This window comes from Mus caroli, chromosome 1 (genome assembly GCF_900094665.2).
Source record: "Mus caroli chromosome 1, CAROLI_EIJ_v1.1, whole genome shotgun sequence".
NCBI lineage: Eukaryota > Metazoa > Chordata > Mammalia > Rodentia > Muridae > Mus > Mus caroli.
In genome coordinates this window covers 64,104,861-64,130,705 of record NC_034570.1, presented here as the reverse complement: position 1 = coordinate 64,130,705, position 25,845 = coordinate 64,104,861, and the positions used below count along the sequence as shown (strand labels likewise).

General features: G+C 36.3%; 1 protein-coding gene across 5 annotated transcripts in view; it reads right to left on the bottom strand.

Annotated features, from left to right (window-relative positions):
* Positions 1-25,845, bottom strand: part of Spag16 (sperm associated antigen 16) — an 871,964-nt gene that overhangs the window by 213,926 nt on the left and 632,193 nt on the right. For all 5 annotated transcript variants that reach the window (XM_021171958.2, XM_029483611.1, XM_029483612.1 and 2 more), the window contains one exon: positions 13,584-13,710. In XM_021171958.2, coding sequence (XP_021027617.1) covers positions 13,584-13,710 — 127 coding nt within the window. The remainder of the gene's footprint in view (positions 1-13,583; positions 13,711-25,845) is intronic.

The window sequence follows — 25,845 nt, the reverse complement described above, 5'->3', positions numbered from 1 at the left end:
TACACATGTGACTCATAGGGAAGGAAGCAGAGTGGTTTAACTAATTCACGGCTACAAGATCATGTTCCTAATACAGATAATTACTTGTATATTTAGTCTAGACTCTTCAGACATAAGAGGAGCGCCTCTAAGGGAACACCTACATTTATTTCTTTAGATACTATGCCAAATTCTATATGCACATCTGTGTCATTCATAGACCTAGCAGGAAACAAAACAGTTTCATTTGGATGGAAGACTTAAAGAGACTATTAATGAAGGGATTATTGGCCAATAAAGCAAATATAGAGGAATAATTGAGAAAATACTCGAATAAATTAGAAGCAGTGAGGAGTGATGACTGCCCAAAGTAAAGGGAATGGGAATGGAAATGACCTAATTAGAGATTGGCTGGGAACTGGAGTCCCACAGCAGGGAAGAGCACAGGACCTACAGCTGTGGGCTGCAAATAGCTGGATTGTAAATGTACCTAAGCAAGGTGAGAGAAGATCATGCAGTGCTTCACTTTCTCTCTCCTCTCACCTCTTGTATCTCCTTTGGAGATGGAGTAAGTTGGTGGGCAATCTGCCTTCCATGTGAGTCAGAGGATGATGACAAATACTGAATGATTAGCAGGAAGCTATCTGATAGAGGAGCAGCTCAACCTCTACCCATCAACCTCTCCACTCAACTTTCTAGCCAGCCACTGACTGAGATCATCGACTATATTTTGCTGGTACATTCATTTTCATTACACTGCCTCCTCTAACCTCGAGGCATACATTCTAAAAGACCTGCAGTTGATGTCTGAAACTTCACATACGAGGGAACTTATATTTTCCTATATATGGATACATTAATGAAAATTAGTTCATAAATTACAGACAATAAAATATTTAAAAGATACAAATAGAACAGCATATGTAAAATAAATTAAGTGCATATGGTTTTTTTTTTCTGTTCCAATTTGACATTTTCAAGAGAGTATAAAAGAAATGATTCATCTCCCAGACAAGACTGGCAGAGCAACATGAATTTTCATCATGTTACTCAGGAGAGTACACAATTTAAAACATATTGTCTTTATTTCTAGAATTTTCATATTTATGGACTGAGGTTGACTATGAGTAACTGAAACCTAGAAATGGAAACAGCAGAGATACGGGATCTACTGTATGCATCGTGAACATCTGTCTTCAGATTCCATTAGGACACAGTTGTATTTTAAAGATTTATGGCATCCCATCATGTAAACTTAAGATACTATATTTTAACAAGAGTTATGTTTAGGCATCTATTGTCAAAGTATCTTCAGTAATTATATTTTCATATTTGATATTTAGAGATGCCATCTGAATCATTTTTGTGCATCATTTTATAATTAATATAAATAATGCTGTCCTTATTTTATAATTAAATACCTCAATGAACTCTCTAATAATGACATTGTATGAGAGAGAGAATTGACATAGAATCATAGCAAATACAGCTTTGTTAACATTACTTCTGCCATCATCACTAGATACAGAATATATAATTCTGGTTGACTGATATATGACTGGGTTATTAAGTACTGTTGGTATTCTGTCTAAACTCCACTCCCACAGTTCCTGGCAGCAGCCAGATATGCTCCTCCCCATGGTTACCTGGCAACAGCCAAGTAGGCCTGGCCCTATAAAAGGAGATGCTTGCCCCCTCCTCTCTCTCTTACTCCTGCTTCTCTCCCTTGCCTCTTGCCCTCTTGCTCCCCCTCTCTCCCATTCCCTTCCCCCTTCTCTCCATGTGATCATGGCCAGCCTCTACTTCCCTATTCTCTCCTTCTCTCTGCCTCTACTACTCTCTTGACTCCTCTTTCAATGCCTTAAATAAACTCTATTGTATACTATACCATCATGTGGCTGGTATCTCAGGGGAAAGGGATGCCTCAGCATGGGCCCGCCAAGGCACCCCCTTCCCTCACATCCTGTCAGAACACATTCATATAGCTCTTTATCATTTTATGACCACAACAAGTACTACTATCAACATGATATTTGTAACATGAAAATCCAAAGCCCCAAAGCCAAGCCAGTCTTTCCTATGAAAAGCAATATTTACTTGGGTATACACTGAGGTAGGCAGAGAAAAAACTTACAGACATGTTTGGGCCTAAAAAAGCATGAAAAATAGGAAAAGTAATTCTAAAAGTATATAGCCTAGTTTAACTATCTTAGAACAAACTAGGGTTACAGGGTGGGTTGGGGAGCAGGGCGGGGGAAGGGTATAGGGGACTTTTGGGATAGCATTTGAAATGTAAATGAAGAAAATATCTAATAAAAAATTGAAAAAACGAACAAACTAGGTATCAGATTTGTCAATGAAGTTAATCAAAGTCCACAAGACTAAGGGTTAGAGGACATGCTAGTGGAGTGAGTAAGCGTCAACTCCTCAGTAGAGACAGTTATTAATATCGTGTTATTATGAGGTGGATATAACGGTTTATTAAAAGACTGTGCTTCTGGAGATGAGTTGTATAATCACTATTTCCCACTGCCTCAGAATTTCAAATGCATAAGCAAAATACACTAACAAAGTAATTTTAAGTAGAATAGAAATGTGTCCTTCATATGAGTTGTGATGATGTGCGTATCTTCAAGGAGATTCTTAAAGTCTTGAGAGGACAAAAGGAACATGTCAAGCGGCTAGTGAAAGTTAATCACCTGTAACTGTTAGCAGAAGCCACATACCTAAGTTCTCGCACTGGTACTCAGTCATTACTTTGTGACAGGAGACTGAAGAGTAGTGAATCCATGAATTATTTGTTCAACAAATTGGTGACATTCATCCATAGTTCCATCACACTAGACTCAGAAGGAGGGAGTGCTACAGAGAACTGTAGCTGTCCAATGAGAGTGCTTAACATAGATCACCTTGAGGTAGTAGGCTTAGAAGAAACCTAGAAAATAGTGTGTCAGTAATGTACTAGATGAGCAAGTGGGAAGATGAATGAAGGAGGGATTTTCTAGGAGAGAGGGGTGACAAAACTGAGAGAAATGTATTAATATGGAAAGTGTAAAAATATAGCATATAATTAAAACAGGAATTTCAATGAATGCTACAGAGATGTTAGAAGCTATATATATTTAAAACTATGAAGAATGAAACGAGTGAAGATGGTGAACAGAATGAGTGAAATAATAAATTTTGATGATATTGTGTGTGTGCGCGCACTAAACTTTTGTAACTAAAAAGAAGGTGTGAGGGGGGAAAAAAAAGTAGAAATGGGAGAAAAATAGTATCCATGGCTACAGTTAAATTTAGCTGAAGACAAGTGGTCCCTAAGATCCTGTGGCTATAGAACAAATGGAGCATCATGTAAAACCTGGGAAAGGATGATAAAAGAGTGATGAGCACAATAAAGAAAACATATGAAAATCATCTTTTAATGAGAGATGGGTGCTTCTAGCAAGTCTTCTGGGTGTCGTTTTCTTCTCCTCCTCCATACACAGATACAAGACACCCTTCCTTCCAAACAGGACTGGAGTGACATATACAGTGGAGCACAAATGGAAGACTTTAGGGTAAAATTTACAATATGCCCTGCTACTCCGTGAAACCACAGATGCACATGTAACTTCTTTCAAACATAATCTCAATGATTTCTTCATCACTATATCTCAGAATATAGTCCTGTGACAGGCATGCAACAAGGTTATGATAAATAATTCTTCATTAATTTGATGTATGTTCCAACACTAGAGCAACAAAAATGTGAGTATAAAAATAAAGAATTTTATCAAATTTATTTTTTAAATATTTATTGTTAATTTTAAAAAATACACCATTTTCTTCTTTTACCCTTTTTTTTCTATTGGCATAAAATAGGATGATGCCTGACGGTCTTGAGCAATTTTTACTTACACTCTTAAATTACAAGTGAGGAGAGACACTTTTGAGCTCAATCAGATTGAGTAAATCATATTTGAATATTGTTTGAAATTCAATTTCAGATAAATAGAACTGCAGGTTATCACCAGTGCCAACTGTTCCATCTCCATGAAGAGTGAGGGTACTGTGTGTTCTGGTTTGATTTGCACATCTGTTGAACTGCAACTTCCCATAAAGGATTATCCTATTAAAAAGTATCATCTTGGCAGATTAAAGATGATTATCTATTCAATTTTGTATAACAGACTATTAAAAAGAAGGCAAATTCTTCAGGTACTGGCTCTGGACCACATAGTATGTGTGCACTGAATTTTAACTGTTACCATTGAATCTAATAACTAATGTATATTCTTAGATTAAAACAAATCATTCCTTTTAGGTTTCCCAACTGCGTTCCTCGGAAAAATTTAAAGTGTTGATGGGATATATTGCCTTATATAAACGCATGTCTATTAATTTGCCATATTTCAAAGCTACCTTTGCTGGCATATACACATGATTTTCTTTATATCAGTCAGCATTCCAGCATAGCTCATTATTATTATTTTTAAATTATACAGATAGATACAACTCACTCCTCACACTTGATTCACAGATACAAAACTTCTATGAATTTTTTTGCTGAAGGTTTGTGGAAAATAATTTGATATCAGCATATTTTTTCATTTGTTTATAAGTGTGCATTTGAAAATATTTCTATATAACACCACAGAAAATCTTCATTAAATCTAATAATGCTAATGTAGAATACATCAAGTTTACAGCATATGCTCTATTCCAATTGTTTGTATGTAATTACATCCAGGAGCCTTAGAAGAAACTTCTGAATTGATATTTTATTTATTCAACAAAGCAATTCAAGTGTTCTTTGATTGTCTTTGCATATCCTGTTATAAATACGCTTCATTGTAATTCTTCACAGAAGAATTAAGATATAATTGCAACTTCACTTGGTTTAAAATACTACATAATATTGAGGAGACTAATCCATGTGTGACCTTTTGTGATCCATGCAAGGGAAGCTGCAATAGCAGACTAGGCTGCGCCATGCTGCAATTGCAATAGTGATTAGTCACTTCTCCTCCAATTTGAACAGAATGGTTCACATTCTTCACTTACACAGTCTGTAAGAAGACTGTGACATAGTCATTAAATTATTAATATGTTAGAATATATGAATCTTTTGCCAGAATCCCTGGCTAGATATGTGAGATTAATGGGCCAGTTTCCATGGAATATGGCTGCCATTGTCATTTGGAGCACAAATTTGGGTCATTTTTTGTCCCCATTTTCCTCTCATTCTGTTCCATCTCTTGTGGAAACTTGTATCCTTGTCAGCAACTCTTCTTCATCATTTGTTTGTGTATGTGACATACTGGATTTAGAAAATTGCTTCATGAGTGCAGAAGAGACTTATTTGATGTAGCTTAGGGAATTTATCAGTGGCTATATCACTAATGTAAATAATATAATATTCTCTTTCCCAGCAACCAATAGTTGCCCATAGTCCCTCAAGAAGAGGTGGGGCTTCATGAACCCTTCCCTACACATGATGAAATATTCATGGCTTTAATCTTGTATCAGTTACCACAGAGGCAGTGAGTTAGTGAGTGCAGTGCCACGTTCCATTCAGAAGACAGTTTCAAAGCACCTATCTGCTTCCTCTGACTCTTACATCATCTGCCTCTCCTTCTCCAAGATGTTCCCTGACCCTTCAAGAGGTGGTATAGATATTCTCATTTAGGACTTAGCACTCAATAGTCACTTATTGTTAATAGTTTGATCACCTGTGAATCGCTCCATTAACTCCAATGCACTGTAAAAAGAAGTGTCTCCAATAAAGGTTGTGTGTAACATTAATCCTGCACAGCAAACTGTGGTGTGGTCTAAAGTCTCAGAATGGTACCTGACCTCACATCTGAGCTACAGTCAGCAAGGCTCATTCTTTTTTTAAAATCAAATTCTATATTTTTTTCTAAGCTACTAAGAAAAAAACTGCTTATATTTACGTGATTAGTTGGCTGGGAGGTAGCCAGATTATCTTAGAGGATTAGAATAGATCCATGACTGCTCAGCTACTATGCTATAAAGCTAATTAGGCAAAACTAGTCATTTCTGTCTCGCTTATTTAGGATCTAGCTGGGGATAGGGAAATACTAGCCACTTTTAAAATTAGTTTTACATATGTAGACCATTCTGAAAGGAGCTTCCATGTGCATGTGCAGTGCTTTTATCACCAGATAAACTACACACCTTTGCAATCATAATGTAGGTAAACAAGACTCAGTTCCACATATAAATTCTATTGTAATTTGAAGAATTCAGGCAATTTCCAGGTATAAAATCCATTGTAAATTGTGAATTTCAAATGAGCTTCAGTTTCAGTATGGAAGACATACTGTTGGGATCCCAGTCTATACCCAACTAAGAAATGAATATCATAGTCATCTAACAATCAGAAAAGACGCTAGAGCTGTCAATCCAGGCTCATAGTTATAATGAATTGATATTCATTATCCCTGAATTAATGGATTTGTGGTTAATATGTCTTTAATTGAAAATTTCAAGAAACTCCCATTTGTATCATCAAGTTACTTCTTGTGTTTACTCTTAACAAATTAAGTTGCTTTTTATCATGGAGCATAATAAGACAAAAATCAAAGAGAAAAAATTGGCTATTATTACAGAGAAAGCATGAAGCCTGTCCCTATGAATCTCCAATTTTTCTTAATATAATTCCCAATTTACAGTAATGAAATAAAACAGTTTTCACAGAAGTATGAGAGCATGTAAATTTATTATTACAAATAAGAAATTAAAGCTCTTAAATTTTTTTCTAAGTGGGAGAAATAAAACACAACCAAAAGGTCTGTGATGACAGAACAGGAAAGCCCTGTTCTCTTCATGACATGCACCTCCCTTCACAGCTCTACTCTATATCTTAAAGGGCTGCACACATCGCTGCAGGTTCCTGCTATGCCTGTATACCCAAAGGAGTGCACATGTCTGTGCAGGTGCCTGCTCTGCCTGTATACCCAAAGGACTGCACTTATCCCTGCAGGTGACCATTCTGCCTTTATAGCCAAAAGGGCTATAATCTGATTTTCTAAAGTTCTTCTCATTCCTTGGACCAGAATCAGAGTGAGCTATATTTTCTTAAGAACAAATTGGATAGTTTATGTTCAGAGGAACCAATACAAACAAAATTAAACAATAGAGCCTTAAAATAATTGACTTGGGTCCTCTGGTGACCCATTTCTTATATTTTATCTTTTATTCTGATTGCTCTGTGTCCTAAAAAAATGTATTTTATAGGATCAGTTCCATCTTCCCAAGCTTGAGGCATAAAAGAAGTTGTCTTATTTCCTCCCTTTCTTATTTAAGTTTTTAATATTTATTTCTAAATAACCCAGGACTTACATAAAAGAGGGCTGAGGATGAAGCATTCCATGGCAGAATGCTTGCCTCATAGGTATAAAAGGCTCTAGTTTCTAAGTACCACCATCATCTCTCCAGCCATCTCTATATAACCTTCCTACTGATAACATTTATTGCATGTTATGATTTGTACAAGGCACACAAAAAAATCTAGACTGTACTTGATCACAAATGACAGAAATAAGAACCAGAGAGCTGAAGCTATGACAAAAAATAGCTTTATATAATTTCTCAAGTATAATGTGATCTTTGCCAGATAAGTGACCAGAAATGTAATTGACGGTGAAAATAAAAAAATTCTAAAGCCAGAGGACTTCAGACTGGCCATGTGAACACTGTAGAGATTTATTGAGATGTATAGATGACTTAGTGCATGGATAAGAAGTTATACTTGGTACAGGGTTGGAGGTTCAGCCCCACCCCCAACCCCTGCAGGGAAGAATAGGTACTCAGGTTGCCTAGGAGACATGTAAGAAATCTGGCAGATGACAGAAGAGACTGTCTTTTGATAGTTTTATAAATTTTAGGGACAACTAGTTGGTAATTAATGCTTATAGCAGGATGTGGTATCTCAGCTTCAGGTAAAACATTTTCAGGTAGCAATATGGAACCACATTCTGTTATAGAAAGGATCGGAGAATATATAACTTATTTCTCAGAATAGAGACTGACCATCATTGAGTGCCAACTCTACATTTAAACAGCAATGGGCAATAAGATTGATAAAGTTTTGGTTTCTCAGTTTCTTCATCTCTAAAATGGGACAAGAACAACACTATTAATTTGTAGTGAGATTTAAGTAGGGGCAAACCCTTTCTATGACTGTAAAGACACTAGTGTGAGTCTCAGCCCAGAGGTGTGGTCTGGGTGGAGACAATTCTCTCCTGAGTGTCTCTTCTAGGCTTTCCTTTTTCCTAGTAAAAGCCCAATAGGGATGATATTTAAATTTTCACATTCTACATGCTTGTAAATGAGGCTGTGTTGCCCAGCTGGCAGTGACCCTTCAATTCCTGCTCTCCTCTTTGGCCTTTGAGTTGCCAGATTTTCCTCTTTGGCTACATAAACTATTCCTACATAAGCCTTATGAGCTCCTGGAATTTTCCCCTCTATACCTTTAGACATCTTCCCCTTGACTTTAAGCTCTTACTCACAAATCCACAAGTCCTTACTCAGCTAGCAAGTGGAGGCAGTGGAGGAGTGTCTGCAGATCTCCAGGGTCTCTCTACATTGCCCTCACCCTACCCTACTCTGTTGCAAACTGAGGCTGCTCTGACCTCCAAGGCCTGTTCTCCCTAACTCCCTTCCTTCAGTCTCCCAGAAGTTATTATGTGTGGCCTGTCAGTCTGTCCTTTCCTGAGGTAAAATGTAGTAGTTGAATCTGGGCAGTAGACTGGGGTAAGTCATGTGGCTTGCCTGACACACTGTGTTAGGAACTACTGTTGCATTATCTTTTTAATTGCTTACCATTCAGCATTTGAAAACTGCTGTTGTTTCAAGATTTTTTTTCTTTTGCCCATACTCTCCTATCCTACAGCTCACTACCCTTCCACTGTTTGGAAAAACATACGGCCAGTCCTTGCTACCCACTCATGGCTGGGGTGGAATATCCTATAAGTTTCTGACATTGCCTATGAACTGAGGTTCAGAGTTAGAACTTCTACCCAAATCATTCAGCCATTAAAACAAACAAAAAACAACCTCTAAACTAGAGTTTTTTTGTTTTGTTGTTTTGTTTTTTGTTTTCTCCTATGTGCTCCACCAGGGGGACTTACTCAGAAATGCAATGTTTGTTTGTTTGTTTGTTTGTTTTCTCCAGACAGGGTTTCTCTGTGTATCCCTGGCTGTCCTGGACCCCACTCCCTAGAGGAGTCTGGCCTCTAACTCAGAGATCAACTTCATCTGCATTCCAATTGCTGGAATTAAAGGCCTGCACCATTACTACTGATCAGAAACTGACTTTTAAATACAAAATTATGCACTGTTGCATTTATTAATCAATACTGACCAATATGAGCCAAAGATTTTGGGGGATATCTTGCTTTGAAGGTTGAGAGCAAGAAAAATAGTTGGGTTTCTTTTTTGTTTATGTTTTTTGCTTTTTCCCCGTCTTTTAGGATTTCTGTCATGGTTCTGTTTGTTGGGAACATTTAGGATTTTCTCCAAAAGCTGGGGAACTTTGCCTATTTGAATGATCTGATACCTACAGGTTTTCTAGAGGAGAGCCTGCGTCTGGCTCAAATTTCTGCCCCTGCATTTTCTAGAGCTGTGACTACTTTACAAATGCACTGGAATTACCTTTTACAAAGGAGCACAAAAAATATTGTTGAAGTATATAAGCACAGTGAAAGGAGAGATGTGGAGAGGGGAGTGTATGTAAAAATCCTTTGGGTGCACTTTTATTGCTTTCACCATACAACTGCATTTAACATTTTCTGAAACAAGCAATAATGTTTGAATGAAAAAAAAAACATATGACACTTTAAATATGAACAAGTGAAAGATATTATTTAGATAGTGAATATTCACAAAAACTTGTTGTTTTACATTCCCAGGAGGCTCTTTGCTTAATGAGAAAGAAACATTTATCCTCTCACAAATACAGTGTTATAAGTTTATACTAATATATGGATACATCTATAAACACAGATAATCTGTATTTGTCACAGGCAATGCACTTGTAAATGAAACATTATGTAAATAATGCTATGCTACATGCAGTTCTTTCCAATGTGTGTGGGGCTGATTCAGCAGTGGAAAAGCAAAGTCATCCACAGTGATTTATACAGGCTCAAATGTTTAAATATATAATGTGCATTTCATAAAACATAGTGCAGTCTCAGTTAGTGACTTCAACAGAGTCTCAATAAAAGAAAAAAGGTTTAGGCTTCTTTCTCTAATCCATTGACCAGCATGCGTTCTTAGATATCTTACCCACTCACAAGCAGACCGACTGACTTTTCTTATTCCTAAAGTGAGAGCAATAATCTCTGAGATCCGTTCCAGTTTTAAGAAACATAAAAGACCAAGCTCAGATTTCCTTATTGTGTGACACCATTGTCCCTTTGAACTATTGTCCCACCATTAAACACTGAGTAATTATAACCTCTCTTATTTCTATGAGTAAAGATAGTTCAGGGTGATTAAGTAATTTGTCTAAACAATGCCAAAGATGTTATTAAATATGAGTCTGAGTTGTAATATGTATTCTGCACTTATAATTCTGGGGTATAAACTTCTTTATCAAAACTACCTGTTATAAATGATATAATAAGGATATCAGTCTTAGAACACGTAAAGAGCCATTTCTTAGATCATACATTTGTAAATCTAAAATGAAAATATTTGTCTACAACTTCTAATTATGTGTTTTTATATTCATGAAATTTGAAAATAGTAGTTCAGATAATACTTTTAAGTTGTGCTATGATCTTCAATCTATTTCTTACATTGTGTTAGATTTTCAGTCATTAGAAATCCAGTATCTACAGAAATAACTCAGAGTTTATGGAGACAGCATGAAATATTTCTCTAGTTGCCCTTCAATGAAATTGATCAAAGTATATAATGATCACTTAGAATTTATAACAGAAACACATTTCTTGTTTTTAGCAACTTAGCTAAGATGTTACCCAAACATTCACACGCATTTCATGACACCAAGGTAGCTGTGCCTGTCTATTGATAATGACTTTCTCTTAGGTCCAGAGTACAGCTTGAGCAGTTAGAGCTTTGCCTCTAAAAAGGTGAAATTGTGATGAATAACATTTTGGGTAACACTGTCACAAATTTCGACCAGGAGACATGGCTTAGCAAAAACTCAATGTGTATTCCCAATCAATGCGTTTTATTTTTAGCCAGGTCAATATTCTCTTGCTCTTTTGGATTCATACCATCTATACTTGCATTAGCTTGCCCTGTGAATAAATACAAACTTGTCATCTTCAGATGGACACATATTTTGACTTTATTAATTCAGACTTGATTTTATTATTGTATTTCAGATATTTTTCATAATACAATTCTGCTACATTTCCTTACTGAATATTTTATCCCAAACAAATAGCAATTAGCAAAGATATATGAGTCACTTGAGTCACTTATCTTCATTACAATGTTGGCTTGCTCCAGATCTTTACTCTTCTTTACTTTCTTCAGAAGAACAAAATCCTCAGTACTATACTTTTTAAAAAATCTTTTTGTTCATGTCCTGATTTGATCTTGGACTCCCACTAATTTACCCAATGTTCGGTATATTTTATTTTATTTTTTAAAAAAAGGGCCATTGCAGATGTCTGTAGAGAAGCACAGGTTCCTCATTATTCAATGAGAAAAGCCTTGTGATGGTAATTTCTCGTGCACATTGAATTAAAATTAATTATCATATGTTCCTTGAAGAAATGGTAAAAGGGATGGGAAGGTTGAACTGAAATTGTGTTGCTGTGGCCCAATAACAGGATCTCTGGTTTTCAGTTTCCATCTTTATGTTTCTCATCATTCTAATATCAAATATCTATACTTTTCTTAACATTAGTGTATGACCAGGAGTTTGGTAGCCATGGAAGAAAAAACAGATTTGCTATAGCTAGACTTTAATATATTGGTTTATGCAGCAAAAGATAGATGCTGATATTTATTTAAAATCATGTTTGCCTGGCTGTACAAAGAACTTTCCAACTGGAAAGCAAAGGTCAATAAAAAGTCACCAGTATCACATCTAATAATTACAATTAAATATAGAGCTGTTTTTAATTGTGCAATACATTTTAAAAGGACCTTAACTTCTGTTACTAGAATGTTACAGCCTCATGTTTTACCATTCAAACTTCAATGTTCAAAGACATGAGTACTGCTTAAGGCAATCAAAATGGATTTAGAGAGGTAAAAACACCATGGATATCTGATGACAGTGCAGATTTACATGTCGTAACCTTACATTGAAATATTAATATCTTATATATAACAGTATGGAATGAAAATTCCAACTGATAGTTAGAATCTTTGATTCTGCATTGTGTCCTCTCTTTGAATTCTGACAGACCATAAATGTCATAATGTCATAATGCCATGAATATTATTAATTTTTTTCTTTATTTTTTGAAACTTTCATTTATACTTAGGACCCTCCTACCTCTACCTCCTTAGCTTTGCATGCATGTGCCACCATACTGGATAACGGAAAACGCTTTGTTTCCAGTGGTATATATACATTCACATGCAATGAAAATGCAACCTACAATTCAACCTACAATTCAAAACGATAACTTATTATTTATATCTTCTGATGCTTAATGATAATAACACAAAACCAGTTTTAAGAAACACACAGCAATTATCTTATGGCTCCAGAATTATTCTTGGTATGTTTATGATTCTGTACCAGGGAATTAATATGAACTATTTTTTTTTAAATAAAGCATTTTTCTTCTTATGTGTTTATTTCTTCCTTTACAACTGAAGTTTAGTCATATTAAAATTTTAGTTGATTACAAATAAAGACTGAGGAATTCTCAAAAGTTCAAAAATCTTAAATATGCATCACTATCAAAGGGAAGATGTACTGTCTGCCCCTCATTTAACAGAGTCTACCATTAAAGATGGAGAAGCAGTAGCACTTTAATCTTCTAAGTGAACAATTGAAATCAATTTACTAAACATCAGATTCCACTCTATTCATCATCAGTAGAGATAAAATATTTAATCTGCTTGATAATTCTTCTGTATTTCACGAAAAATGCTACAAAAATTTCATAAAGCATAAAACATTTAACTACAATAATAGATGAACATGTGCATAAATTCTAGAGAATTTCAGAGCAATTTATTAACTTTTTTATAATTAACCTATTCCATTAAAATATTTCAAGTTTATCTTGATATAGTTTTTGTTACTCTCCACTGAATCACTTACATTACAGGGAGCCAAGTAGCTTACCCTAGGTAAGATATGGGACATGGCTATAAGAATACTCATGATACTGTCAGCAAGCTTGTGATATCTCTACATTAATATCTTCCTCTTTTATTTCCTTATGTTAATTATTCCTTTATGAGATCAATACAGTTGTTTCATAGTAAGAGTCATGATTTTGATAAACTAGAAATACCACAGCTGATATATTCAAAACAGAAAATTACAAACTGCATACAAAGTTTTACCAAAAACTTTGAGAAAAAAAGGCATTTTAGATTAAAAAGAAAATGTTCATCAGGTGCCAATAGTGAAACAAAACAGATCCTACCTGACGGGTCAAAGTTCACCTCATTTCCCGAACTTGGACCCACATCAATGGACACAATTGGAATGAGCTTCCGGAAGTCCCACAGCTTTGTAACTCCACGAGCATCACAGGATGCTATTATGTGACCCTTTAAAACATATAATAAGAGAAATAGATATATCATAACCTGTAGTAAAAACACAACTATGAGATTTATGTTCCAGTTTTATCAATGCCACAAAAAATACATTTCTGAAACCTAAAAAGAAATCATTATAAAGTTACATCAAATCTTTCCTTAAGATGTAAAGCCTTACATGAAAATTAGGAAAATAAATTTTAAGAAAGCACTTAGACTTTAGTTATGCAAAATGATATAAAAATATAAAATATATAAACCCTTATATTTCATTATATTATGCAAATTATGTTTTTTAAGATATATTACACATAAAACTACAAATATAAAAAAACACTTCATATGTGCATTTCACTAAATTTGATTCCAATGAACTTGTAATGCTATTTGATGCCACAAATGCAGTGGAACTAGGAGTTAGGAGGATAAATAGGTGCGATGGTCAGGAGATGAACTGGGTTTAGTGAACCTGGCTGCAGGTAAATGATACTTACTGTGGTCCTTTAAACAAACTTCTCAGCAGAGGTGGTTGGGTTACTTTGTTAACATATACTATCTGTTTGATTATGCTTATGCTATTGCAGGAAAAGTGCTTAAAACAAACAATTTTATAAAGCAAAAACAGTGACAATTAGTAACTGTTGTATTGGAACAAAGAGGAAGGTGTTTGGATAGAGCAGAGGAAAAAAATAGAAGAAGAGATGAATCAGTTTTAATGAAGCAAGGGAAGAGGCTTTTCCAGCACAGCAATTACCTGAGCTCATCCTTCAGGAGGTCCATGGCTGCCTAGGATTCCTGTCTAGACCTTAGCCTCTCAGAACAAATGTCAGGTTTTGAGAACCAATATACATCAGTGACTTGGGATGAGGTGGCAGGCGAGAGGGGCGGCTGCTCTACATCTATGCTCAATCTCACTGTTTTGCATTCCATCTCTTTGCTCATTGACAGGTGCAGTGAGTTGGGCACAGTAGAACCAGATCACTGTTCACAGCTACTCTCTAGACTGACTCTTTTCCATTGGTTTTACAGTTTCCCTTTTAAAATCTAGTTTGATTTTTTTAACTGTCAAGTAAAAAACTTTCCCTTCTTTCTTAATTTTTAAACGTCTTAAAGGTATTAACTTTATTACAAAACAACGTTGTTATTTCTATCAAGGTTATACTTGTTACTTGCTTACTTACTGCCAGTAGGGCATCCTTCCTGTAAGAACTGAACAACTTCTATAAATAAGAGTTCCAGGGACTCTTTCTGGGTCTCTAAGCACACCAGTAGTACAGGGATGCCACTAGTTTTAAAATTCCATAACTGTTGTCACTGGCAAAGTAATATAAAAGCTGTGTCCCCATTCTAACAAATGAGATGCTTAATCATTTTTATGACTTAAAAGGAGCAGAGAGAATCTGGAATGTCCTCAAGTATGTAAACACAAGAATTGTGAGGAATCAGTGAGTTTTCATTGCAAAAAGAAAAAAAGGAAGATCATTTTATAGGTTTTAGTAGGGAATATTGATGTTACAAATTAGAAAACGTTCTCTGTAAATACAGAGACTTTCAATCATTTTTTAGACATCACAAATGGGATTGTTGTTCATCCTAGAGAAGACAGTACATAAGTTTTAATCAGAATTTAATTTGGGTGCACCTTTCACCATAGGCATGTTTATTGAGTTGGGCTTTGTCTGGAGACTCTAAATTAAAATAGATTTAAAAATATGTCCTACCACAATGAGTATTAAACCTTGAGGAAACACACTCAAAATTAGAAAAAAAAAACTAGTCTTTTCATTTATATTGGGTGAAAAGAAATATTAAAATGTTTTTATGTTTAATGTCCCAAATGCTGCTGCCAAATGATCAATGTTCAGTAGTTTAAAATATTAAAATGACTCAACAATTTATAATATGCTTTTAATAAACCATGTGATGTGCTACATGATTCAGTAAAATCAATGTATAGTAATATTTATGAACCTTTGAGTGGTGACCATAATTTAACCATGGTTTTCATTGCCTTAAGAATTAGAGGCTATGACTTAGGATGTATTATAGTGAGTTAAACATAATAACTTACTAAGAGATATAACCTGATTTTTAAGTTTGATAGTTGTATGATACTAGTTAATAAAAGAACTACTTAGTTATAACAAGCAGAAAGGGTACATATATAGCCTATCATGATATTTGTAGCATAATGCAGCCCCAGAAAATAAGGATTAAATTGAAGGTGAATAATACTACCATGGAGTTGATTATAATATTTTAGTTTAGTCTAAATCCTGCTTTAACAATCTTAAGGCTATTAATTTTAGTTCTTATAGTTTTGAGTCAGAAACAAACAATATAGGTGATAAAAGGGTTACCAAGAATTTGGAATATCCTAAAGACTCCAGAAACTACCTTTTCTCACCTCAGTCAAATTGGAATGACATCAGCCTACATCCCTCCTTAAAACAGGGCATCAAATTAGAACAGCATCACACAACTGGAGTGTGTTTTGAGAAATCTTGAGGCACAGAGACATGGTAAAAGATTAGATGGTGACCTCGGGGAAAAGTCATGCTGTATAAAATTTACAACAGATAAGACTAAGGACAGTGATAATTGTTTTGTACTTAGCCAAAACTAAGCAAGATTTGAAAGAAAATATGTTCTGGATGAAGGTGAGATTATCTAAGACTGTAAAAGACTGAGCGCTGACAATGTATCTAAAATGTAATTCCAGGTTAGGTCCTGTTCCATCATCAGTCCTAAGATATAGAGTCCAGAAAAGAACAGTCAAGTACAGAGTTCATAAAGAAGTTCTGTTCTGCCTGGGCTCTGTCTATAATCCCCAGGGCCTGGCTTTGTTCCTGTTACATGCTAGCACTTGACCTTTTATTAAATAATTGAACAAGTGAGAATGAAGAGAGTATAGAGTTGTCAGTGCTGACAGTGTTTTAAAGGATATATTTAACTTATAGAAATATTAAAGAACTAATGGTCATACAAATGAATTTTTTTTTTTTGAGACAGGGTTTCTCTGTATAGCCCTGGCTGTCCTGGAACTCACTTTGTAGACCAGGCTGGCCTCGAACTCAGAAATCCGCCTGCCTCTGCCTCCCCAGTGCTGGGATTAAAGGTGTGCACCACCATGCCCTGCTACAAATGAATTTTATTGTCAGACTTAAATGATCTGGTGAAATGGACCAGCAGGTAGAAGGCCTTTGTGATGCAAGCTTCATGACTGGGGTTTGATTCCTGCAAGCCATAATAGAAGAAAACTGACTCCCAGAAGTTGTCCTCTGATCTCCACATGCACACTCACACCCAGAGGCACAGACACACATGCATCTTCACTGTGACACATGAGCCCGCGTTCATATACATACAATACTTTATAATTATGACAAATAACAAATACACTTCAAAAATCTTGAGAGAGACTCAGATTAGTTAAATAATACAAGTATAACATAGCAAAGTGGATTTAATGCAAAGTAGAAATTGAATAGTAACCATTTCTGATGGCCCTGGTTCAGCCTTCCAACCTTTAAAATCAAGGACCTATATTGCAAAATGCTATGCAAACACAAAGTTATTTATTAGTTAGAGAAAGGCATGGAACAGAGGGCCAATCTATTTCATGATGATAATATAACAAGGGAAATTTTAAAACACATATTAACAATGCATACTTTGGACACTTTCAATATTGAATCTAAATGTATACATTAAAGAAGCTATGATTTAAATTCTTGTTTATTAATAGGAATTTAAAATTATAAGAATTTGTCACAATAATCTAACATAGAAAAATGCATCCTGCATGATTATACAGTCACCTGACGACCAGAAGCTTCTTGATGCCAAGTTGATGTGGACAGTGGCAGGAAGCTGGCTGACTACCCCACTCTCTCACAACACAGCATATTCATTTATATATATCATAAGAAAATGAAAAAAAAAAACATGAAATGCTAATAGGGTCATATACAGTTTCAGTTAATGTAAGGCTGTTTCATAAGGGAATAATATCCAGTAAATATATATAAATGTGTCGTGTGGGCTGGTGAGATGTCTAAGCAGGTAAGAGCACTGACTGCTCTTCTGAAGGTCCTGAGTTCAAATCCCAGCAACCACATGATGACTCACAACCACCCTTAGTGAGATCTAAAGCTCTCTTCTGGTGTGTATGAAGATAGCTACAGTGTACTTATATATTTATAAATAAATCTTTGGGCCGGAGCAAGCAGGTACTGAGTGAGCCAGGCTGACCAGAGTGAGTGGGATTGATGGAGCGGGGTTGACTGGAGCGAGCAGAGGTCCTAAAAATCCAGTTCCCCACAACCACATGAGGGCTTGCAGCCATCTATGCAGCTACAGTGTGCTCGCATACATAAAATGAATAAATAAATCTTTAAAATAATGTCATGTGACTATGTGACTTTTAAGGCATATTTTATAAACTCAGACACTATCCTACAATTTGGGTACGAAGGTCATACTCCAGATACGCTGAGGAAAGTCATCTATAGGCACAACTCTCTATAGGAAAGCTCTTGTGTTGCAGATTAGAATTAAGTGCTTTTGGTTGATCTCAGAAGACATGAGTACAATCTTCTCAGACTTGAAAAGAACTCTGAATAAATGCTAAATTCAAAAGCTACTTTTTAAATGCACAGAACAGTTCAGAGAACTGACATTCTAAAAAAAATGCCTTATGATCACAAGAATTAAATATATATATATAAACTTGCATCATGGATCACCGTTTACTTTAGGGCAATGGCTCTTGACCTCCATAAGGCGAAGGCCCTTTACTGCAGCTCCTCATGTTATTTGGCTCCCCAATCATAAAAGCATTTTCATTGCAGCTTTGTAACTGTGACTTTGCTACTATTGTGAATCGTGAAGTAAATGTCCATGGTTTCTGGTGGTCTTAGGGGACCCAAGTGAAAGGCTCATTCAACCTCCAAAGAAGTCTGGCCCTCAGGTTAAAAACTGCTGCCGTCGGGTCTTCTGACAAATACTATCATACATAAGCGTCACAACTGCATAGGTCGTAAGGCTCCCCCATATTTCACAATATACAACTAAAGATGGCCCAGGAAAATTACATTTTGTTTACATGGTCATAGACAAACCTACAAAAGTATAATTAACAACATCAACAACAATAGCTCTACTGAGTAAGTAATTACTGTATGTTACTTAGGGTCCTAAGTATTTATAAAAAGAATCAAAATGACTGGTAACTGGTGATTCCCTGCATTTCTGGATGAAGAAACTAAGCCACAGAGAGACCAAATTATCTGCAGACCACACAGTAGACAGATGAACAGCCAGCAGTCACATCTTTTTCTATATATCATCCTTGTTAGGCTATGAGCTTTCTAATGGGCAAAAATTATGTTAAAAGGTTGAAGGGCTTAAATAGTTTGATAAAAGACTATTAAGGAAAAGAAAGATAAAACAGAAACACAATAAGAATAAACAGTGGCTCTCAAACTCAGGTTCAGAAGTGACTGGCCTCTTTAGCTTCTGTGAGGAAACAGAGTCTGAAAGAGCTTTGTGTCAGATAGGAGACAAAACCCAACTTACTGCTAAGCTGTGAGTAGTGCTAAGATTTCCCAATCAAATGAGACAAAAGGTGGACAAAAGTTTCTGGCCAAAGTTTCTTGAAATTACACTTTGTAAATGGTAAATTGAGAGAATTTGGACTTATAAGAATCTCACAATCTGGTTCAGAACCAAGCTGCACACTGAGTAACTGGATAAGTGATGTCAATACCACAAGGTAATGTTTCTGCATCTTTAATGCAAAACTTACAATATAGAGGGACTCAGGGATGCTGGCATTCTCTATAGAATGGATATGAAACTAAAAACAGAGAGCACAAGAGCTAAAAGCAACAACCAGAATTCCCCTTCAATACAAAGCTGCATGTGAACATGCACACTTTCATGAGCACGAGTGCATGTGTGAGTGTGTGCGTGTGTGTGTGTGTGTGTGTATGTGTGTGTTTGCGTGTGCGCATGTGCGTGTGCGCGTGTGTGTATGTATGTTACAGGGATTGAAACCTTAAAGATGCTAGGCAAACACCATACCACTAAGTTACATTGAAATTAATATTTCCCAAATCAATATTTTCCAAGTAATTACAGATTTATCTATCAAAATGACAGGCAAAGGAAGCAAGGGAATATATATATATATATATACACCCTTGTATGTATATGTATGTATATATATGTGTGTGTGTGTATGTATATATATATAATTTATATGTATATATCTAATTTATATGTATATATATATATATATATATATAATTCAACAACACAAAGCCTGAACTAAAACAAAATTCAATATTAATAAATATATATAACCAGCAATTATGTGAAATTTTATGTAGGCCAGACAATTTTAGAAGAAATGAAAACAATCACAAAGGCCACATTTTCTCATAAAGCTGCAATTATATAAAAATCACATTAGGTTGGCAAAACAAATCAATTGGGAGGTAAAAAGAGAAAGAAAGCACCATATAAACAACAAGTTTAGAATTTCCTCAACCAAGGGATTTCTATTCTCTTCTATTTTTAATAAAGTTGAAGCCATTGATGAAAATTCCATATGCTTTTTGAAAAAAAAGGTTAACTTTTCATTTTTTGTTTGTATGTAGACATGTGTATAAGCACCTGCAGATGCCAGAAGGTGTCATACCTACTCAGGGGAAGTTACAGGTGATGGCCAACCACTCAATGTGGGTGCTAGGAACTGAACTCAGGTTCTCTGCAGACAACCACCTCTCAAGCCGACATATATTTATTTTAAAAGGACTTAAAATAAATAGATGTTCAATTGCCTTCATATTTTTCTGGAAAGAAACATCCAGATCATGATATGAATTTATGGACACCAAAAATTAAACTCAGCTAATAAATGTAGACCCATTGAAATCAAAAGCTAATTTTCCCGCAGGAGATACAGACAGTTAACCTGAACTGGTTGTCAAAAAGAAGAGAAAATGAAATAGTTGCAAGGGAAACTGTCATAATCTGAAGCATTGGGGCTTTACAGAAGAATCATGGTCGGGGTACAGCAGTATGTTTGGGGTAGACAGGAGGTTAGCTGTTTTCCTAATAACTGCACACCTTTTTGTGTTTTGAAACAGTGCTTCTTACTGATCAACATCTGGCTACACTGGCTGGACAATAAGCCTCAGAGATCTGCCTGTCCCTGCCTCCCCAGTGCTGAGATTACAGCCATTTGCAATGAGTTTGTTGTTGGAGTAGAACTCAGATTCTCATGTGTGCAGAGCAAGCACTAACTGAAGAATCCATCTCTCAGCTCCAAGAAGGACCATTTTAAAATATGGTAGATGCTGAAGAAACATCTCCAGATGCTACATGACATGGACATGACCCTAATTGTAAATTCTTTAGAACACTGAGTTTTAAAACAAAAGTAAACTTAAAGTCAGCTAAAAATAAGGTAAAAATGGAATAACTGCAACAAATTCATACAAGTACAAAAGAAGAAGAAGAAGAAGAAGAAGAAGAAGAAGAAGAAGAAGAAGAAGAAGAAGAAGAAGAAGAAGAAGAAGAAGAAGAAGAAGAAGGAAAAAAATACCAAACCAGTAATAACAGGGGAACAACACTATTTAAATGAGAGATAGATAAAAGAAAGGACAAAGAAACATTATATGTATTTGTGAAAGCCTGTGTATATGTAAAATGCACTGTGTGGGTCTTTCGTGTCCTTAAGGGCCAGAAAAGAGCATCATATCTCCAAAGCTGGAGGTATAGGCAGTTGTGAATTGCCTTACAAGCGCTAGGAACTAAACCAAGTCTCGTTCAGGAGCAATAAATACTATCAACTGCTTAGTCATCTTTCCAATCCCTGAATTTTTTTCATACATCATAGCAATAAGCAATTGTGTCCCTGTCTATAGACACATTTTAAGACCCACTGCTAGATGCCTTAAGCCTGGGAGTAATTGAACTTCACTATATAAATGTTTCCTATGTAACCATATGGGGGATAAAGAACCTTTCATTTATAAATTAGGCATTGTAAGAGATTAACAATAATCACTACCATGGCCAACGTTAATTCTCAACTGTAGTGGATATGGAACCAAGACATAGTCCTCTGGAGAATCTGAGAAAGCATTTTTAGTAAAGCTAACTGAGGGCCAAATACCATCCTCTGGAGTTACTATTGCTGTGATGAAACACTATGAGCAAAAACAACTTTGGAGGAAAGGGGTTATTTCACCCAAACTTTCACATCAGTGTTCATCATCAGAAGCCGTGAGGGCAAGAACTCTCACAGGGCAGGAACCTGGAGGCAGGAGTTGATTTAGTGGCAATGTGGAGTTCGGCTTACTGGCTTGTGGAGCAATGGATTATGTACAGACCACCTAGTCTCCAGTTGAGCTGAAGTTGTGAACCCCGGTGAACCCCAGTGGTGATAATTTTCATCTACATGGGACAGTAGACATTTCTTCATGGCTCCTGTCAATGTTACTGACCCCACAGTCCCCATAGGAGAAGCGTGGCTTTTAGTCACATACACAATGTCCCAAGCTTCTGACCTGCAGGCTAGACTCCTCCCCAGTTACCTACCAACAACAAGTAATAAGCCCACTCACCTCTCCCCACTCTCTTAAACTTTTACTTTCTTTACTCTCTCTCTCTCTCTCTCTCTCTCTCTCTCTCTCTCTCTCTCTCTCTCTCCACCTTCTCTCCTTTCTCCCTGCCTTTCTATAATAAAGCTCTAAAACCATAGACTGTCTCTGTACATCAAGGCCCGCTGTGCTTGGATAATGGGATAGGCTTTTTCCTAACGAACCTGTGCCTAATCTCCTGTCAGAAGGCCTTCCTGTGCTCCAGCCACAGACCAGACTAAGGACTCTTGCCTGCGTGGGAACCTCTTTCTCTCTGCCCTCTCTCCTGTAACTCTAGGGCTGAGGGTGTTGCCCTGGGGCTCCTGGTATCGGGGGCTGCCCCCCCCAGTCGAGTGGGGTCCAGCGGCTTCACACAGCCAGATGCCCACCCAGGGCCGAGTGGAAGGGTCCGGCAGCCCTCCAGCGTCTGCCTGCCCAGAGCATAGGAGCTCTGGCCAGACGTGGGCTCTCTCCCTCCCCCTTCTCCCCTACTCCCCACAATCCCACACTGGCTTGCTCCTCATGGCTTGCTCAGCCTGCTTTCTTATAGAACCCAGTATCACCTGCCCAGGGATGGCACCACCCACAGTAAGATGAGCTCGCCTCCATTGATTATTAAGTAAGAAAATTCCCTATGGGCTTGCATACAGTCTGATCTTATGGAGGTCTTGAGATTCTCTCCTCTCAGGTGACTTTAACTTGTATCAAGTTGACATAAAACTATCCAGTACAGGACCCTTCCAGCAACAGCTGACTGTAAAGAGAGAAGTCTATGAAACACACATAGCATAGAGCACCCCTGTCTCTTCTACTTGCTGCTGAGTACTTTGTCCCATTATACTCTCTGGGATGCCATTCTCAGATGACATCAGAACCAGGCCCTGTGCCTTTCCAACACTGACCAAAGACCTGTGACTCTACAGGAGTCTTCCAGGTCTTCAGCACTAGATTGGGACCTCAACACACCTGGTCAGCTCTCATTCTCTAATCTACAGACAGCCACCATTGGACTACTCAGCCTATATTGGAAAAGCCAGTCTGCTAAAGCTCCCTTTGTAATACACACTCATCCTCTTAGCTATGCTTCTCTAGAGAACCTGGACAGTGCCATCATTAGCAGTAACATGGAGAATAACATACTTTAGTATACACTGCGTGAGAGTGGATGATGTCTATTCCTTCCGCCTCTCACAGGATCATAATTCCTCCTTCCACTATAGTACTATTTCACACCATAGTTGACTACAGAGAAGTAATATTGCAGAGAGTGAATAGGAAATAAGGAAGGAAAGCTGTCATTAAATTAAGCTAGCTCCAAACATCAGTGACTTCTGTGGATAAGATCCAGACGGCTTGGCTTCTGGGATGACGAGTTCTCTGATGGCCATGAGCTTGCCATCTTCTCTCTGGAGAAGAACTGTCTTTTGTTTCCTACACCATGGATAGATTCCTTCAATATCTTTCCTGAGACTTAAAATAAATGTCTATGTATGTCTGGCTCAAGTAGCATCAACAACAATACATTTTATATTTTCCAAACTCATATTTCTCTTTGATTAGGTTTTAGAACATGCATAACCTACATGTGCACATAGAACCTTACTCTTATTTTCAGGTAGCGCATGGCAAAAACAGGCAAAATGGGCACACAGGTGGGGTTTGTGCTTTGCCTTCAGCATAATCTCAATGTTATTTGACATTGGTTCTGTATGAAGTTTAGTCTATGCGCTAATGGGCAAATTACTTTAACTATATTTCATAGGCCTTTGTAATTTTCAGTTAAAACACATCATATTTTTGATATCAACTTATTTAGATTTTTAGTAAAGGTACTAGTTTTGAAGACTTGTATTTGCTGTAGGTTCACTGATTAACAGCTAGAATAAATAGATTTTATTATCAGGAAGTCTATTCAGTACTATTTGTAGCATTACACCATTAGGCACAATCTCATTGTATAAATGAAGAAAATAATTTAAAAGTATCATAATACCACTCCTCTAGAACTACCTGGAAGAAATAATGTGAATCTTTGGTTCATTTAGACTTAGAGAGTTTACTTAGTAAATAAATAAAATAGCCAGTAGAAAAAAAAGAATTCATTTTATTTATAGATCATATTAATGTGAAATAACATGTTATAAATAATTTATAATATTGAAAACATTTGCACATTAGAGTATATTTAGGTCAATATCTCAAATAAATATTTGTAATGTAAACTTTCCTCACATTATTATTTATAATATTAAAACATAAGAAAAAATGGTGGTGAGAAAATACACACTTATGTAGATAGATAGATAGATAGATAGATAGATAGATAGATAGATAGATAGATAGATAAAACAGACATGTGTCAAGTATTATAACTATAATAATAGAATTATGAACATTATTGCAAGAAAGATGTAGGCAAGTAATTCAATCAAAGAAGCATCAAAGAAAATTGTTTCTGTTTTATTTTATAGTACAAAAAAAGAGCCATTGAAACAAATATGGTAGAAACACAACTGAAAGGCTTGTGTTTTAGCATTAGAATGATTCATTGCAACTTTATTTGCACTTTTGCATTTTGAAAATTCCAGTTTTGTGTTACCATTTTTCAGCATCATAAATATTTTCAAATAAACACAGAAATGCAAACTTTGCATATAAAGACCGCCGAATGACCTCATTTTCATTCCCCAAGATTCTGCTCGTAAAAACAGACAGGAGCACAGGGTCATCAAGCAAATGGTAGGAACATTAAGCCACAGAAACATCGGCTGCGTTCAGTGTGTGGAGGTAATGACCTGCAGCTCAGTATTAAGGTATAACCATAAGAAAATGCTTAGGATCATTAAGGGGAAAATTAGTATTTCAAACATTTTTAGTACTGATACATTAGCATGTGTCTTAGGACAGGCCTATGCAGCATTAAACAATAGCTCATTATACAATTCCCTTGGTGCCCAATGGTAAAGACAGACACAGCAACTAAGTATGGAATTAAAACAGAGGGAGAAGGTAATATCTTAGAGCCCCAAAGAGCTCAAGACTAAAGGAGCAAATGTCAACGATCGCAAAGGAGTGGGTAAAACTGCTGTGTTTAGAATAATACTGTTTTTTTTTCAACTGTGGGTTTGCAGTTGAGAAAGTGAGACATAGAAGGCTTCTGTGAAAACCCCTACCTCCTTACCATCCCAAATCCAAGTCACAACCTAGTCAGGAAGACACTGAAGAGAATGCTCAAAGTTTGTGATAAGGATGCTGAAGCATCACTCTCCATAATCAATTTCTGCCAGGGGAATGTATGGAACTGGGGTGGAGAAGGGCTGAATTTTCTTTAAGGAGCCACTAAGAGTTTGACCATGCTCCAGTGAATATATATAGACAACCCAAATTAGAATTATTTCTTCTTCTTCTTCTTCTTCTTCTTCTTCTTCTTCTTCTTCTTCTTCTTCTTCTTCTTCTTCTTCTTCTTCTTCTTCTTCTTCTTCTTCTTTTC